We start from the raw sequence: 19,329 nt of genomic DNA, 5'->3' as shown, positions 1-19,329 counted from the left end.
TTTTATAGCAACTCTCTCAAGTATGACTTAGTCTTTTGAATGATCACACCAAGATCTTTCATTTCTTTGCCAATTGTCTGAGTTGGGATGATGGCCCGGGGTAGTTAAGATAGAGTTTTGCTCAGTAATAGGACTCGTGAATCCATCTCCCAACATTAATTTTTTTTCTACTTTCTTTTTCCCTTCCTTTAGAAAGTATCTCATGAATACTAGGTGATGATTTCATTTCAAGTATTCTTTATCAGATTTAAATCCAAATTTTTATTCAATCCCATAAAAAGCTTGAAAATTATTTTTCTTTTCAAAATTTCATTGTATTATTTTGCATCATCTTAATGGCTCTACGCAAATTTCTCAAAAACATTGAACCATTAGTAGTGATTGGTAAGCATACCATTGCATTGAGTTACAAATAAATCTCTTTGTTGCAGGTCGTGAAGGTTAGATTCATCAGTAAAAATTTTTGGTATGTTTTGTTTGCTCAAGTAGAACTGCTTGGCTATTTCTCAAATTTAGTGTGCCATCCCTTATAACAAGAAATTCTTACCGATATCGTGTGTCATAGAGTTAATCATCTTGATCAATTAAGTGTCATGTTTTCTTTGCTTGGTGCTAGATTGAGTGATTTCTCCGGGGAGGTATTCTTTTCTCTCCCTTTCGTAGATAAATATCTTGACTGATTGAGATCATTGGTAGTTGCTTTGTTTACCTTGTGGCTTTGGTGATTGGAATTTGAGTGGTTTATGATTCAGGTGGTTTGATAGAAATAATTTCTATACCAAGATGTGATTTCTGAGTGGTTACTGGTTCTTGCTGTGTTCATTCTATATTTGGTCATCAGGAAGAGAGAGAGAAAAAATTTTTTTAGGGTGGTTCAGAGATTCTACTCCGATGCCATAAAAATTTGTAATTAAATTTTATGTTTATTTAATTTTTATTCATGATACTTATTTTACAACATTTGAATATATATATAAGAAAATTAAAGAGAGTTTTAATTGAAAACTAAATACAAGTCGGTCTTATAAAAGAAAAAGATCTTTTAGTTATGAAAGTCAACTATGATTCTGCTTTATAGGGAGATTTTATTAAAAATACAAATCTATCTAGGAATTGAACTTACAAGAAGTCGGATTCCTATACTACATAACCTTTAAGGCTTCAGTTTCATTAATTTGATGTCTTTACCATGTTTATTATTTTTCTCCTTGGTAAATCCTTTTTTGGCCATTTGAATTTCAATTTTTTTTTAAGTTATAATTGGAGATACCTGTTTCAAAACTCCTCAATGTTTACAGGTGGGACCAGGTTCTATACTTCAAGCTCCCCTGGATGATGATATGGGCAGAGATGTGTGAGTATTGAATTTTTGTTCTTGATTATTGGTGAGGTCTTTTTTGTCGGTACATGTAATTGTTCCCCGAGCTTCAGATTACCTCTTTGATCTTTCAATTTAATTCCTGTTTGTAGAGTCACACAATCCCTTTGTGAGAGTCAGACATGTCCAATAGATTTAATAACTCCTCCAGATGATTGCCATGTCAATTATACACTATCCTTCTCACTTCAGGTAAAGGGTCACAATTCGAATAAAAATTATTTTGCTGATTCTTTTGCTATCTTTTTGTTTGTTTGGTTTTTTTTTCTTTCTTTGTATTTATAAATTATAGATGGTGCTTCAGTATGATTAACGTGCTCAAACAATTGCAATAAGAGCTAACATTTTTTCTATTGCCAATGGAGACGCTCTAAAAAGCTTCAACTTTGAGTTCTTGCAAAGTATCCAATATTTTCACAACTTTTTACAATTTTTTTTGAAATAAACTTTGACCAAAAATTTATATCGTACTCAATATTTAACTAACAATAATTATCGTAAATGCAATCATTACCTAGAGAACTTTTAATGTCTACAATATCTTCAGTGTATTGATATTAGATACAAACTAATTGTGGAAATATCTCAATACTCTATGCACCATAAGAAGAGAAAACTTGTGCAACACAATCTTGTTATTGATAGCTTATATGATGCATTATATCTAAAAGCTTATTGGATTCCAGGTCAAAGCTGTTACCTATAACTATGACCCTTTCAAAAGTGAGCGTAGTGCATGAATTTTCCTAACTAACCTTACGAGTAGATAAAACATGTTGAAGTATCTCATCAACTGGTTTGAATTGGTAAAAAACCAATCTAGAAGAGACTGAACTGGACTGGTAAAACCAAATATGAGAATAGGCCAAACATGAGATTTACACTTGTAGGGACTTTTTTAATTGGATTAGTCGGATGTGGTATGAAAATTAGTTTCTTAATTAATAGGTTTTTGGTGGAAGGTGGGTAGCAGGGAGGCTTTGATACCTATTGATGTAGGACAAGTAGCTTTAATGCTGTCTTGTCCTGACATAATTTAGAAATGGAGAAAATTTGACCGGGAAACAAATAGACAGGTAGTAAGAAATTTGATATTAAAGTGGATAAATATAGTGAGAAGTAAACTAAACAAGTTAGGTTAGATAATGACTAGAAGGATGAAAGCAGAGAGAGAACAAGGAATAAAATTCTAACACTAATTCTCAATTCTTCATCCTTTATTCTTTATTGTTGATGGTTATGGGAAATCAATGGTTAGTCTTCCCTGTACGTGTAAGCTATTTCATCAATAAAATTATGAATAAAGACGTACCGAAGAGAAAAGGTTCAGAGTATCTAAGTCTTCAGATCAAAGGGTTCTCTTCAACAAGCCGTAAACCCAAATAATACTTATTTTAACCTCAGTAAACTCATAGCTAGATCTCAAATCCAGGACAGTAACATGTTATTATCAGAGCAGGGAGTCATGGTAGACAGGAAAAACTTCCAACAAAAGTTTGAGGCTTTTCTTAAAACTCATACCATGAAGATTGGATCCGGATGGATGAAAGATAGTGATGGTTAATAGTGCAGATTAAGGGCCTATTAAATAGCTGATCATAGCCAAAGTTGAAGGTATTGGCACCATTGTTGTGGTCAGCAGTAACAACCACTAGGATAAACAGCCTTTTGCAATCGGATAAAGGGAGGGGGAATTATCCCACTGTTCGCCCAGAGTGAACTTTTCATGTTTAGATGGGACCATAAGCCCATTGGACTCTGGTTTAAATACCATGACTAGCCAAAGGATTTTAAAGAATCTCCTAAAAAAAATCATCTCCTAAAGTCACATCAAAAGCTGTAGTTAATGATATTGTAAATTGGCTTGGAGCAGTTATTAGCTGCTTGGGTAAATGTTTGTGCAAAAAATTGCCTGATTGAGAAGCTTGCCAAATTTTTAGAAAAAATTGTTACTGGTTGGGAGAGTTTAAAAATGAAGTTTTAACATGGAAACAAAAACTTGAGGTTGCAGTTCAACAAAATTTGTCACTTCAATATCAGGTTACCCATCTTGATGGGGCTGTCAAGAAATGTGTTAGATAGCTAATGCAAGCAAGAGAGCAACAGTAGCAAACAATCCGTGAAGTTGCAATGAAAAGGAAGCATGAGCTGGAGTCTACTTGAACTTAGATACCAGATTTAAAAGTAAGTTGGACTCCTATATGCAACATATGGATGACCTCCAAAACTTGGCCTTTTTCTTTTGGGTGGCTCTTTACTCTAGGCTTTCTTCATTTCTCGTGTATGGTGCTTGAGACTAGCAGCTTACTAATAAGGGGGGTAATGTTATAGTCAATAACAAAAAAGCAAAAAGACGCAAAAGAGGACTCATGATCCAAATACAGGAAAGCACGGTGGCATCTAAAGCTAGTTGCTGTTTTAGCCAATGGTTTTGTTTAGGAACTATTTAGGAATAAAAAAGAGAAGGAATTTAAGTTATTTAGAGATAAAATTAAATAAAAAGTTGAGTTACTCTGGAATAAAATAAAATATGAAATTTAGCTGTAATGGAGGGTGGTTATTAATGTATAAATAAAGTAGTAGTTAAGTTATTCTGGAATAAAGAAATTATTTGGAACTCAGTAGTAACGTTCTCCTCTATATATGTAAGCAATTCATTAATGCTATTATGAACAAAAAAATTATGTCTAAGAAAAAAAAAAAAGATTTTGAAGTACCTACTCTAGGTATCAAATGGTTCTCTCTGACGATTCCTAAACCAATTCTCCTTCTTTCACCCTTACTAAATCCATGACTAAATCTCAATCAGTAAATTATTGATTAAATCTCAGACTCAAGACCATAATGCATTACTCTTGAATCAATGAGAAGTAAGACAAGTTGGCCATTATAGAGTTGTAACCATCTATTGACTGAGAACAGGTTACACGAGTTGGTCACTTGGGATTGCCACCAATTTTGGGCCAATAAAAGGTCCACAGAAAGCATGGTGTTACATCATGCTACTAATGCTAAGATGCCATGTCATCCTAAGAAAAACCAAACAAAAAGTAGGGCTGTTAGAATATTATAGAATATCTCTATACATAATAGGTTGATTATGTTTCTAAATGTATTAAACTAATTAGGAAAGAAATTAATAGGGTAATTTATATTAGTTACTGTATATGGTTCCATTTACATGTATATATATATATATCCCTACTTTCATTTCAATAAATATAAGAAATATTTAGTATTTTTTCCTAATTATTTACATGGTATCAGAGATAGAATTAGAGTTTTCAAAGGTCAAATTAGATCATACCACATAAGGGTTGAACAACCCATTTCCGACACTAGAGGAAGTCAACCACTGTCCTCTGATCAGTTCAGATCGCGGTCGGCATGGTAGTGCACGCAGAAGAGGCGGACAAAGCTATTATTCGGCGGTTCCAAGTCATCATGCATCGGGTGAACAGAAGGAGGTTGGTTCGCGTGCCGGATGAGTTTGACATGAGGTCAAAACAAGAAGAAATGTTCAATTGGCTTGTTCTAAGCAAGAAACCAGAAGACTGGAGTGGAGGAAGTCGCGGCGGAGAAGATCCCGCGACAACAAGTTTTCTTCAGTTTTCGGTGCAATTTGAGGTATTTTTTGCGAGCCCCTTCTGCATTTCGATTGTCCGGTGGGGTCTGTGGTGATTTCCAGCCAAACGGAGGCATTTCAATGATTTCTGATGGCGGTGGCGAGTGTTGTTTCAACGGCGGCATGTGAACTCTGGCGGCAACGTTTGTGGCGGTGGTCAGTTTCTGGTGGTGATAGTGTGCTTCTGTTAGTTTTTTGTGTGTGAAGAGGTGCTCTGTTTCTCTTAAGATTTCTAATATATTTGCAGTATTTTTTGTGTATCCCTACCTAATTTGTTCAAATATTTTAGATAATATCTGTTCAATATTCTAAATTAAAATAGATGATAACAAATTTTCTGTAAGTGAGATAATCCCAGCCATGTCAAAGATCACTGAACATAAATTAAATGATACAAATTATCTGGAGTGGAGATAAGAGTTTATCTATGCAGTATTGATAAAGATGATCATTTGACTTAAGATCCTCTCACCGATGGAACTAGACAAGTATGATTAAGAGATGATGCACGGTTGTTTCGATTAGAAACTCAATTGACAGTGAGGTAATTGACTTAATTAATCACTGCGAGTCCATTAAAGAATTGATGGATTATTTACAATTTTTGTATTTTGGAAAAGGCAATATGTTCCATATGTATGATGTATGTAAGACCTTTTATCGTGCTGAGAAGGAGGACAAATCTCTCACAGCTTACTTTATGGAATTAAAAAAGGCTTATGATGAGCTTAATGTACTTTTGCTATTTAGTACTGATATCAAAATACAACAAACATAGAGAGAGCATATGACCATAATGAGCTTCTTGGTTGGTCTTCTACGTTGATTTGAGACTGTTAAATCTCAAATTTTATCTGATTCCGAGATCACATTTTTTTAGGAAGTTTTCAATAGTGTTACACACAGAGAATATTACACCCAATTAGCATCCTAATGTTCTTGTTTACAAAGGAGGAGGAAGAAATAATAACATGGGAGGAAACAGAGCAATGGATAGTCGGAACAATGATTCAAATAATATTGTTTGTTATTACTGTCATAAACAAGGACATACAAAATGACAATGTCCGAAATTATAGAATCGGAATCAGAGAACACAAACTGCTAATATTGCAACTGTTGCTACTGGTAGCTCCTCTTCTGAGAAAACTATTATGGTTTCAGCCGATATGTATGCAAAGTTCTCTCAGTTTCAAGAATTTTTGAAAGAATACACACCAACCACTATTTTTCCCTGAATCAGGTAAAATATGTTTTATCTTCTTATCAAATAAATGCGTGATTGTTTCTAACATTATAGATCACATGACAGGTAACTCTAATATCTTCTCTAGCTTTCAATCACACAGAGTACCCTCTTCTGTAACTATTGTTGATGGGTCAACCTATAATATTGAGGATTTTGAGACTATAAAACCAACTATCTTCATTATCTTGACATCTGTTTTTAAGTTTACTTAAAGTTGCTTTCAATTTAATTTCAGTAAGTAGATTTACGAAAGAACTTAATTGTTGGGTCTTATTCTTCTCTGGATATTGTCTTTTTAAGAATCTTATGACCAAACAAATTATTGGCAAAGGACATGTATTAGAAAGTCTTTACATTCTTGATAGTTGGGTGCCTCGACCAGTTGCTCGCTATAGTGTGATCTCTCCATTTGAAGCACATTGTTAGTTGGAACATCTATATCTCATTGTATTAAAAAAGTTGTGTTCTCAGTTTTATGATATATCTTCATTAGATTGTGAATTGTGTCAATTTGCAAAATATTATCGTAATTCGTCGAGTTCAAGAATTAATGAACGAGATGAGTCTGCTTTTGAATTAGTTCATTATGCTATATGGGGTCCATGTCCTGTTATGTTGAAAACAAGGTTTAAATATTTTGTTATTTTTGTGAATGATTTTTCTCGAATGATTTGGATGTACTTTATGAAAAATCATTTTGAAGTGTTTACTCATTTTCGTACTTTTCATGCGGAAATCAAAACTCAATTTAATATGTATGTGCATGTACAAAGAAGTGATAATGTCAAATAATATATGTCATATTTATTTTAGAATTACATGATTTAACATGAGATTCTTCATCAGTTTTTGTGTGTCGATACACCATCTCAAGACGGGTTGCTGAAAGAAATAACAGACATTTATTTGAGACTGTTCGCGCTCGTTTATTCCAGACATGGGTTCCTAAGCAATTCTGGGCCAATGTTGTATCCACTGCATGTTTATTGATTAATCACCTACCATCTACAGTACTTGAAGTGATATTTCTTACAATATTTTTTTCCAAACAAGTCATTATTTCCAGTACAGCCGCGGGTATTTAGCACTGTTTGTTATGTTCGAGATGTGCAACCTAGTATTACTAAGTTAGATCCCAAAGCCTTGAGGTATATTTTTTTAGAATATTCTCGCTTACAAAAAGGATATCGGTGTTACTCTACAGACCTCAAGTGACCAAACTTACCTGTATTCGTTTATTCATATCTATTGCAGCCTTCCGAAATTGGCCCTTACACAAGTTAGACATTAAAAATGCATTTTTTCATGGTGATCTCTTAGAAAAAATGTATATGAAGCAACCATTTGTGTTTGTTGCTCACGGGGAGTACGGAAAAGTTTGTTATTTGAAAAAATCTCTGTATGGTTTGAAACAGAGTCCCCACGCGTGGTTTGACAAGTTCAGTGAGTTAGTCTGTGAGTTCGGTTTGAAGAAGAGTAAGTGTAATCATTTAGTTTTTTACAGACAATCAACATCTGCTTTTATACTTATTGTTGATGATATTGTAATTACAAGAGATGATCGTACTAGAATATCCTCTCTCAAGTCATTTTACATACTAAGTTTAATACCAAAGACTTGAAACAGTTAAAATACTTTTTGGGGGTGGAAGTAATAAGAAGTAAGGAAAAAATTTTGTTGTCTCAGAGGAAGTATGTACTTGATCTATTTGCAGAAACAGAAAAGCTGGGAGTTAAGTCATGTAATACACCAATGATACTAAATGTACATCTTACAAAAAATGATGGTGATCCCCTTGATGATCTGGAGAAATACAGACGACTAATTAGAAAATTGAATTACCTTACTGTGACTGTGCAGATATTGCATATACTGTCAGTGTTGTAAGTTAATTTATGTCTGTATTTACAGTCAAACATTGGGAAGTTGTGCAACATATTTTGTGCTATTTAAAAGATGACTCGGGACTTGGCATAGTCTTTAGAAATTATGGACATACTCACATTGAATGTTTTACTGATACTGGTTGGGTTAGATCTAAGGTTGATAGAAGATCTACTACGAGATATTGTGTTTTTGTTTGTGAAAATCTCGTATCATGGAAAATTAAGAAGCAAACAGTTGTATCTCACTCAAACACAGAGTCTGAATATAGAGTTATGACCCAATCCAAATGCGAAGTCTTATGAATACATCATCTTTTAGATGAAGTGTGTTTGAAGTCCACATCTCCTGCAAAACTCTGGTACAATAATCAGACTGTCCTTTATATTGCCTCAAATCATGTATATCATAATAGAACCAATCATATCAAGATTGATTGTCATTTCATCCGAGAGAAGGTTCAGGAAAACTTCATATTTACTGGTTATGTGAAGACAGAAAAACAAGATGGTAATATATTCATAAAACTTATGAATAGAACACGGATTGAATACTTCGGAACAAGTTAAACATAATTAATATCTATACTTAAGTTTGAAGGGGAAGTGTTAGAATATTATCAAATTTCTCTATATATAATAGGTTGATTATGTTTTCAAATGTATTAAACTAATTAGAAAAAAAATTAATAGGGTAATTTATATTGGTTACCATATATGGTTCTATTTACATGTTTATATATCCCTATTTTTATTTTAATAAAATATAAAAAATATTCGATATTTTTCTCTAATTATTTACAAGGCCCAAGTTAGCTTTCACATTTAACTAATATGATCTCTATACCCTATGTAATATAACAACATACAAAAATACTAAAATTATATAAAAAAGTTATAAATTCTAACTCTAGAATTATTCCAGTGTGGGTATTGGCATTTTGCATCACGAAGCCCTTAGCTGGGTTTAAAACCTTGGTTTTGATGTTCTTGACTTGGCTCATAGCGTAATACATGTGTGTGGTTAACATGGTATGCAGGTGGGTGGATAGCCCACCTGCTCATAATCTGTTTTGTGCACGTGTCTATCTAGGAATATGGGCATGTATGCACATGCAGAAAATTGTTGAATAGTGTCTTCAGGACATTATAGTTCTTTTCTTCTGTCAAAATTTTAAAGTTTACATTCTTTACTTGCAATAAAGTTTTTCAATTTTTTTACGGTCATTTCTGGAACCTTTTTTTAAGCCTGAATTAGGATTTTCAATTTGAAAATGTTGTCTTAAGATTCTATCAAAGTTTAGGATAATCAGATTTCATTCTATATTTTGTATCTGTTTTTATCATCCATGTCCTGGTCTTTGGTTCTTTTGTGATTTTTCATGCTTTTCTGTTCCAAGAACTTTTTAGTTCCCTTGGAATAGTTTAAGCTATATAAAGAATATATATTTCATCTTTGACAGATATGTCGTGTTGAGGATCTTCTGGTGAGTGGTCTTGTCAGGGGAAGTGTCATTCACATCCACAGAGCAAGGACTATTATTGTTGATAATGATGGTTCGATTACTGCATCTGAACTAGGTAACTGTTATGGCTAATTGATTCATTCTTGAGGGTACCTAGCAAAATTGTAATTGGGATGGGCTTTGAACATACCTTCTTATTCAAGGATTTGGGTATTCCTATGTAGTATTGATATGGATTTCTTAGAGGGATCCTTTGACCTTACGAGTCTTTCCTTTTTCCTCTATAGCTTTCATTTCTTTTTGTTCTTGCAAGGTTATTTTGAATAAATCTGGTTGTTTGTCGGGAAAAAGAATTTCAGTCTGTCCGTGCTTCTTATATAGGATATATTCTTTATCAGGTTGCAGTGAAGGTATTGGAAAGGGGCATTATTTTAATGGAGCTGGTAGTGGTGCCGGACATGGGGGCCAAGGGGGCTCGGGCTATTTCAATGGGAGAGTTTGTAATGGTGGCCATAAATATGGTAATGCTGACTTTCCCTGTGAGTTGGGAAGTGGAGCTGAGGGCCCTGACAAGTTATACGGTCATGTGCTTGGAGGGGGAATGATTGGTATTACTTCTGCAACTAAGTCATTTTGATTGGTTGTTTTGCATGCAACTGAAGTTTGCTAGTGTCTCTAAACAATTAACTGATTTATGTCACTTTCCACCAACTGCATGTCTCTGATATTGTGCCTTTTTCATGTTTTCTTATCATGTTTCCATCTTCATTAGTCATGGGTTCCATACAATGGCCACTGTTAAAGCTTGATACTTACGGATCCATGACGGCTGATGGCCAGACCTTCGAAAAAATGACAAGAAGTAACAATGGATCCTTGATTGGCGGACTTGGTGGTGGTTCTGGTGGTACTATCCTACTTTTCCTTCAAGAGCTTGTGCTTGCAGACAATTCATCTCTATCTGTTGTTGGGGGCAGTGGTGGCCCTCTTGGTGGTGGTGGGGGTGGGGGTGGAAGGGTTCATTTTCATTGGTCTAAACTAGATATTGGATACGAATATTTTTCAGTTGCTACTGTCAATGGTTCCATCAACATTAGGTATGCGCTATAATAATCATAAAAGCAGTAGTGAGTTCATGAGTTTGGGTGAACGAAAATGATGTCTTTTAATTATTAGAATTTTTTAAGACGTACTGCAATATCTGATGGTTTAGAACTGATGACTTCCCTAGTTTCCATCTGCACTCTGAATTACATATAACATAAATTTTAGTTAGTTTGTTTATTTTTTAATTTTAATATTTATGTATCACAAAAGAGAAATTTGGGGATGTCTTCTAAAATGGGCTGTATGTATGTTTATTTATTCCTATGTTCATGATGCTCACTTCCCTATTCAAGCCCTTTCAGAAAAAGATAGTAGGTAAGAATCCTATTTAGACATCTGATGACTGCAAGTTAAGAAGTTTATGACTGTTAAGAAACTTATAATAGCCTATAACAAATATAAAGAAGAGGACTCTATGAGTATATTACCACTTTTGTGATCTCTGCAGTGGAGGTGCTGGGGACACTGGTGGTCGTTTTGGCGAGCATGGTACAGTTACAGGAAGAAAATGCCCAAAGGGACTCTATGGTGTGTTTTGTAGGGTATGCTTAATTAGTTTCTCTACAGTTGACAAGCTCTTTTTGCTGTAGCAATAAAATAAATAGTTAGTATGCTTCATTAGTCTCGTTGTATTCCTATAGGTGATGTAGGCTTCTCTCGAAATAAGATAAATATTTTTATGCATTTTGAATATGGTATTATCTTGTTCATGGTGATATTCTTATGGATCATCTTTTCATATACATCCATGCATGTAATCTTTTAAACCCTGAATCGAATCTTTGTTAAATCAGCTCAAAATATTCTACAAAAATGCTTATATGCATTCTTTTTTTTTTAAAGAAAAAGCGAGAATCCATTAATGAGGCACCAAGGAGTCCTCTTGTGTACAAAGAAGAGATAATCACATATTAGTTGAGATATCCAAAAGGAGCCCTCAGTCGTCATCATAAGAAAGAAGGCCACCTTTAAATAAAAAGCACAGAGTTTGGAAAGTTGAATCTTTAACTCTACCAATGATATATCTTCTAGAGTCTTTTTATTTTCCTTGTTCCAAATAACCAACAAAGTAGCCTAGGGGATTAGCGAAATAAAATTTCTCCTTTTCTCACCCTGGATTCCCTGCCAAGCTCATATCTCAGCCGAAAGAGAGCTAGCTGTCACCCAACTCAACTCCAAGAACCCAATAGCAGTGAACCAAGTTGAGAGGAGAATGGACACCCAAAAAGGTATAAGGAGACTCTGCAACTATTATGCAAATAACACATTTAACAAAATCTTTCCCTTATTCTTGTTCTAGGACAATTATGGTTAATTTGCCGGCTTAAGGATTTGAAATTAAAAACCTAAACATTATACCTAGATTTCTTAGACATCACGTATAATTTTTTTTTAAGCATTACAATTAAGAGTTGAATTGCAACATACAACTAGAAAATTAAGAAATTCTCAAAAGATTTTATTTAATAGCTGAAATCTTTATCAAAAGTTGAAATCATGGAGATATTTTTAAAGGTTCTTACTAATATTACTCAAATAGAGTTAGACTAAGAAATAATAGTACTAAAAGAATTAGGAAACTACTAATGCAAATAGTGTAATATTAATAAATTTTTTTTGCGAAATAAAAAGTGTAGTTCTATTAGTTTAATATTAATAAAAATAAAACCCTAAAGCTAATTAACTATAATGATAATAGACTCCACAATAGCATAATAGTTTCATATCTAACAAAATTATGATCTTTAATCCATATAGGATCTTATAATTCTCCCCAATTGGAGGAAAGTTGTCCACAAGTTTTAAAGTGGTACGATACAAAGTATTAATATTTGAGCTTTTTCATGAAAATTTAACAAACTCTGTGCTTGCTTATTCTCTTCAATAGCACACATAATGAGAACACAACTGTTTAGAGTGTGAAATCCTGGTGGTAGGATGAAATCAACATATTGTCCAATTTGCACTTCAACTTCGTCTCTCAGTTGAGTATTACTGGACCCAATGTTAGCTTAGGTTCCTCCTTGCATTTAACTTCTATAGAACTCTTCGTATGTAGTAAAAGGTCTTAACTGATCTCAAGCTATACACTTAAGAAGACATGGCATTTCTTCTCGTTTTTCAACTTAAACATGCTCATTTTTTTTAATTTTTTATTGATTGCAAGTGCTTTTATATGTTTGTATTCTCTCATCTATTCTGTTGTCATATGTTCTAAAATCACATCTTTTGTCAAGTATAAAATGATAACTATTGGTAATATTATCATGCTAAACTTGTTTATCATGAAGCAAAGGTCGGCCCAAAAGAATATATGTGAACATTGTGGGAACTACAAATACAAAATTGCACTGTAGGTGTTACGACAAATAGAAATAAGAATTTACTAAAATTATCAAAATTTGTGAATTATCTGCCAAAGCTAGTTTGTACAGGTGCGGATTGGTTGTATTAAAGATTAAGTCATTCAACTGTAGTGATTGAAACATGGTTCTTGCAACAATCCTCATGAATGACAAGTTCTTTGAGATGGATTCCTTTGAGATTGAAAACAAAGGATTTGGTTCCCTTTTTCTTTCCTTTTCTTTTTTCCTCCCCTTTTCCCCCTCGGTTTTCTCTTTTTCTCTCATTTGCTCCTACTCTCTTCTGTGTCTACCTTGAACTTTGTTAAAATAGTGCTGCCTGTTAGCTGTTTACTAGTGGTTATGTAATTGTGAAAATGTCATACATCATTTGTAGTCCTTGCTCTAAGTAGATTTGTTTTCTCTTTTCTAATTTTAACACTAGGATATATTTTCAGGAATGCCCTATTGGGACTTACAAGGACGTTGAAGGGTCTGATGAACACCTTTGTACTCCTTGCTCAATTGAGCATCTCCCAAACCGTGCGAATTTTATATACGTGCGAGGTAAAATCTAATTGATTTAGAATTTAAATCTTTTGTATGCCCCTCTAAGAACAGAATGGGTCTTATCTCATGTGAGAAGCGCAATCACTGCAGGAGGAGTTAGTCAACCTTTTTGTCCCTATGAATGTGTATCTGACAAATATAGGATGCCTAACTGCTACACACCTCTTGAGGAGCTGATATATATGTTTGGGGGTCCATGGCCTTTTTCACTTCTTCTGTCATGCACCTTGATGCTCCTGGCATTGTTGTTGAGTACTTTGAGTGTCAAACTGCTTGGGTCAGGTTCTTATGGTGCTAATTCAATTGAACACCAAAATCATCGACATCTCCCACATCTCCTTTCACTATCTGAGGTATGTTATTTTTTGCAAGCATCTCTGTTTCAACTTCTGCTTCTTGTACTGTCTGGAGAAATAAGATGTTCCAGGTATATCAGTCTGACATTTCTTGTGTGCATCATCTGTTGCAAATCTAGGTGCGAGGAACAAGAGCTGAAGAGACCCAAAGCCATGTTTATAGAATGTACTTTATGGGTCGAAATACTTTCAGAGAACCATGGCATCTTCCTTATTCTCCTCCTAATGCGATAATTGAGATTGTGTAAGAAAATGTTGAGTTTGGAGCCATAAAATGGTGCAATTGGATGGTAGTACAGTTCTATGCGGTCTTGTGTAAACTTAGTACTTATCATCAAAAGTTGATTATTTATTATTAAAAAGTTTGTTAATTTTACTTGACAGTTTTGACCTCATTTTATCGATTATGGAAAATTCTCTTCACCGGTGATTTTGGCTATTTAAGAAGTTGAGCATTCTAATGGCATGATATTGAGAAGCGGATTGTTGTCCCTTGATATATACTCTTTATACATTAGATTCATACTATGAAGCCTCTGATATTTGAAGAATAATATTATCTTAGCATCAGGTTGGTTCACTTCACATCTCAAATAACATTTATAATAATACAAGTATCCTTTTATATGCAGGTACGAAGATGTTTTTAACAGATTTATTGATGAGATTAACTCTGTTGCTGCTTATGATTGGTGGGAAGGATCAGTGCACAGCATACTTTCAATTATTGCATACCCCTGTGCATGGTCTTGGAAACAGTGGAGGCGAAGAAATAAAATTCACCGGCTACAGGAGTATGTTAAATCTGAATATGACCATTCGTGTCTGCGTTCTTGTAGGTCACGAGCTCTGTACAAAGGGATGAAGGTTTGACTTATCATGCTTTCTCATTGCAAATCCATTTCCTTCCAGTACACCAGTCTTTATTAATTATCATATATTGAGACTTTTTCTTATATTAAGACTTTTTTCTTCAAGTCATTGATATCATGTATCTAATATTCATTTCTACGGTATTCCCAATGAAATAATAAGAATGTACATTCACAAGACCAATGGGTTTGCCACCCAAGTATAAAAGAAATCTACATAAAAAGAGCCAATTAAGATATCTATGAGGTTGCTAAGTCATCTTTGTCATAAAAAGGATGGCTTCAGACTGAATACACAAGTTCTGAAACTAATGATCTCTAATCCTATCACGGGAAGAGAAAAGGCCCTCAAAAGATTTTCTACTTGTTCTGCAAATAGCCCTCAAATATTTAAAGGAATGAAACTGCAAGAATCTTCTGATCTTCGTGGCCATAATGCCATCCAACACTGTCAACTTAGCTGCTGTTGTTTAACTATCAAATTGAGATTAAACAAAATGAGAGTTAAATCTCACAAACATTTTCCCATAGGGAACAAATACTAGGGGATTTAGCCTCATACAAGTAAAGAATCTACCATTAACAATGACGCGAGCACTCATCTTAAGGCACTCTAACATAAGACTTATTGCCTATGTAAAAGCCACACGTAAAAAAAGGAGAGGGGTTGTTTGGAAGATGGAGCCTTTCTTTCTCAAATCTACCTATGATGTCCATGATTATTAAGGTTTAAGGAATGTGATAAAATGGTTTCTTAGGCACTCTTTTACTATGTTGAACATTAAAGTGCCAAGAGAGTGATGATCTGGTTCACTTCCAAGTCAATAAGATTGTGGGTTCGGAAGTTTTTCTTATTGTTAGAATATTATAGAATATTCCCTATACATAATAATATGATTATCTTTCCAAATATGTAAGCGTAATTAAGAAGAAAATAATTAGGGTAATTTATGTTGTTTATCATATATGAATCTGTTTATATATATATATATCCCAACTTTAATTTCAATAAAAACATAAGAATTATCAGTTTTTTTTTTCTTAACTCTTTGCATGGTACCAGAGTTAGTGTTAGAGTTAGGTTAGTTTTTAGGGGTTAGACCAAATAAGCGTTGAACAACCCATTTCCGGTGCCGGAGGAAGTCGACCATTGTTCCCCGACTAGTTCAGATCACGGTCGGCATGGTGGTGCACGTAGAAGAGGCGGAGGAAGCCATTTTCCCGACGGTTTTGAGTCCTTATGCGTCAGGTGAACTGAAGAAGGTTAGTTCGCGTGTGGGTCGAGTTCGGCACGAGGTTAGGACCTGAAGAGTTGCTCGGCCGACCTGTTCTGAGCAAGAAACCAGAAGGCTGGAGAGGAGAAAAGTTGCCGCGGAGTAGATCGTGCGACAACAAGTTTTTTGGAGTTTTCCAGTGCGATTTGAGGTGTTTCGGCGAGCCCCTTTGGACAGTTGTCCGGTGGGGTCTGTGGTGATTTTTGGCTGAAAGGAGGCATTTTGGTGATTTCTGGTGGTAGCGTGTGCGTTGCGGCGTGAGTTCCGGTGGTGGCAGTGTGGTTCTCTTGGGTTTCCATGTGTTAGGAGGCATTCTGTTTTATCAAATTTTTTTGTTTATTTGCAGTGTTTTTCGGACATATCTGATTGTTGAGTTTTGGGTGTTCTGAGTGGCATATTTTTAATTCTTAAATTGAAATGGATGATAATATTGTCTATTATTACTTTCATGAACAAACGCATATAAAACGGATAGTAAGAAATTGTAGAATCTTAATCGAAGGATACAAACCACTAATATTGTTGTTGCTAATGCTACCTCATCATCTGAGAGAATTGTTATTATTTCAGCTGATGAGTATACTAAATTTACTCAGTATCGGGAATCTTTAAATAAATTTTTTACTTTTGCTGAATTAGAAGAAAAATATCTTATCTCCTCCTCAAATAGATGGGTGATTGATTATGGTGTTACAAATCACATAATAAGTAATTCTAATATTTTTTCTAGTTTTTGACAACGCAAAATACTTTTTTCTATAACTATTGTTGATGAGTCGACATATAATATTGTGGGTTCGGGGATCACAAAACCAACGTCATTTATTACTCCGTTATCTGTATTAAGTTTACCTAAACTTGCCTTCAATCTGATCTCTGTAAGTAAGCTTACTAAATATTTAAATTGTTGTATTACATTTTTTTTTATTATTGTGTTTTTCAAGATCTTATGACGAAATAAATTATTGGTAAAAGAAATATATCAGGTGGTCTTTACATTTTTTATACTTGGGTACCTCGATCAGTCGCTTGCTTTAGTATTATCTCTTCATTTAAAGCACATTGTCAATTGGGACATCCATTTCTACTAGTGTTGAAGAAGTTATATCTTTAGTTTCATGATTTATCCTCATTGGATTGTGAGTCATGTCGGTTTGCAAAACATTATCGTAGTCCCTTAGGTTCAAGGGTCAATAGATGAGCTGAGTTTACTATTGAATTAGTTCATTTTGATTTTTGGGACCCCTATCCTGTTCTGTCTAAAATTGGGGTCAAGTATTTCGTTACTTTTGTGGATGATTTTTTTCGAATGACTTGGATATATTTTATAAAGAATCGTTCGAAAGTATTTTCTCACTTTAGTGCTTTATATGCTGAAGTCAAGTCACAATTCAATATTTTTGAGCATGTATTGAGAGGTGATAATGCCAATGAATATATGTCAGATTCATTTCAGAATTATATGATTCAACACGAGATTCCTCACCAATTTTCGTGTGTTGATACACCATCTCAAAACAGGATCACTGAGAGAAAGAGCTGGTATTTACTTGAGACAGCTCGAGACTTTTTGCTTCAAACACCAGTCTCTAAGCAATTCTGGGCTAATGCCATTTCTACAGCTTGTTTCTTAATTAATCGTATGCCATCTACAGTACTTGATGGAGATGTTATTTATAGTATTCTTTTTCCAAACAAGTTTTTGTTTCCGGTGCAATATAAGATATTTGATAACATTTATTATGTTCGAGATGTGCGACTTACTGTGACAAAATTGGACTCAAATATCTTGAAGTGTATATTTTTGGGATATTCTCACCTTCAGAAAGGATACAGGTGTTACTCTTCATATCTCAATAAGTATTTGGTATCAACTTATGTGATTTTTTTAGAAAATATACCGTTCTTCTCCTCATCGTCTAAGTTTACAAGTCAAGAGGCGGACGACGAGTGGCTCATACATAGTTCCACACCAGGTGACTTTATTGAGCAAATAGATAAAAATGTTCCTCCAGATGATATGTCTCAAGCTCCACTTGAGCAACTTGATGATAGTCTTCGTGTGTTGCCAAGTAGCACTGCTAATTGTTCATGTTTATTCCATAAAATAACAAACTAATGATACATGTCCTGCACTAGTAGTTTTTGTAAAGGTAAACGTCAGTGCACCATCCCTACGCTAACTTATCCCATTATTAATTTTGTATCATATGATTATTTGTCTTTCTTGTCGAGTGCTTTAATTAATTTTATAGATTCAACTTCTATACGCAAGATAGTTCAGAAGGTTTTGAATCACCCTGGTTGGCGTAATGCTATGCTTGAGAAGATAAATGCTTTTGATGATAATTATATCTGGAATCTGATAGATTTACCGAAAGAATAAAAGATTGTAGGGTGCAAATGGGTGTTTGTAATTAAAGTGAATTCAGATAGTTCTGTGGCAAGACTTAAAGTTCGATTGGTAGCGAAAGACTATGCTCAGACTTATGAGGTGGACTATTCTAATACATTCTCTCAAGTGACCAAGTTTACCTCTTTCCGTTTATTCATATTTATTCCAGCCTCCCGAGATTGGCTCTTATACCAGTTGAATATTAAAAATGCATTTATTCATGGTCTCTTAGAAGAAGTGTATATGAAGCAATTACCTGAGTTTATTGCTCAGAGGGAGTATAGAAAAATTTGTCATTTGAAAAAATATTTGTATGGTCTGAAACAGAGTCCCCGTGCGTAGTTTGACAAGTTTAATGAGATAGTATGTGAGTTCAGATTGAAGAAGAGTAAGTGTGATCATTCAGTCTTTTATAGACAATCAATAACTGGTATTATACTTCTTGTTGTTTATGTTGATGATATTATGATTACAAGAGATGATCATGCAGGAATATCCTCTCTCAAGTTATTCTTGCATAAGAAGTTCAATACCAAAGATTTAGGACAACCAAAATACTTTTTAGGGGTTGAAATAACAAGAAATAAGAGATTCTATTATCTCAGAAAAAGTATGTACTTGATCTACTTGCAGAAATAAGAAAGTTGGGAGTTAAGCCATGCAATACACCAATAGTAATAAATGTACATCTTATAAAAGATGATGACGATCCCCTTGATGACTCAGAGAAATACAGGCGACTAGTTGAGAAATTAACTTACTTCACTGTAACTCGTCTAGATATAGCATACCTTGTCAGTATTGTTAAGCA

General features: G+C 34.2%; 1 protein-coding gene across 5 annotated transcripts in view; it reads left to right on the top strand.

Moving 5' to 3' along the window:
• Positions 1–19,329, top strand: part of LOC110825725 (MraZ) — a 63,254-nt gene that overhangs the window by 20,439 nt on the left and 23,486 nt on the right. For 3 of the 5 annotated variants that reach the window (XM_088218095.1, XM_088218096.1, XM_088218098.1), the window contains exons 7-16: positions 1,299–1,354; positions 1,471–1,570; positions 9,600–9,717; positions 10,001–10,210; positions 10,375–10,699; positions 11,158–11,251; positions 13,510–13,618; positions 13,712–13,974; positions 14,097–14,221; positions 14,610–14,844. In XM_088218095.1, the coding sequence (XP_088074221.1) occupies positions 1,299–1,354; positions 1,471–1,570; positions 9,600–9,717; positions 10,001–10,210; positions 10,375–10,699; positions 11,158–11,251; positions 13,510–13,618; positions 13,712–13,974; positions 14,097–14,221; positions 14,610–14,844 (1,635 nt within the window). The remainder of the gene's footprint in view (positions 1–1,298; positions 1,355–1,470; positions 1,571–9,599; positions 9,718–10,000; positions 10,211–10,374; positions 10,700–11,157; positions 11,252–13,509; positions 13,619–13,711; positions 13,975–14,096; positions 14,222–14,609; positions 14,845–19,329) is intronic. The other 2 variants (XM_088218099.1, XM_088218100.1) reach the window with 2 other exon arrangements.

The sequence above is a fragment of the Carica papaya genome, chromosome 4, assembly GCF_054855325.1.
Source record: "Carica papaya isolate Zhongbai chromosome 4, ASM5485532v1, whole genome shotgun sequence".
Taxonomy (NCBI): Eukaryota; Viridiplantae; Streptophyta; class Magnoliopsida; order Brassicales; family Caricaceae; genus Carica; species Carica papaya.
Note: the sequence above shows the minus strand (reverse complement) of the source record. Positions and strands in the feature narration are given on the sequence as shown.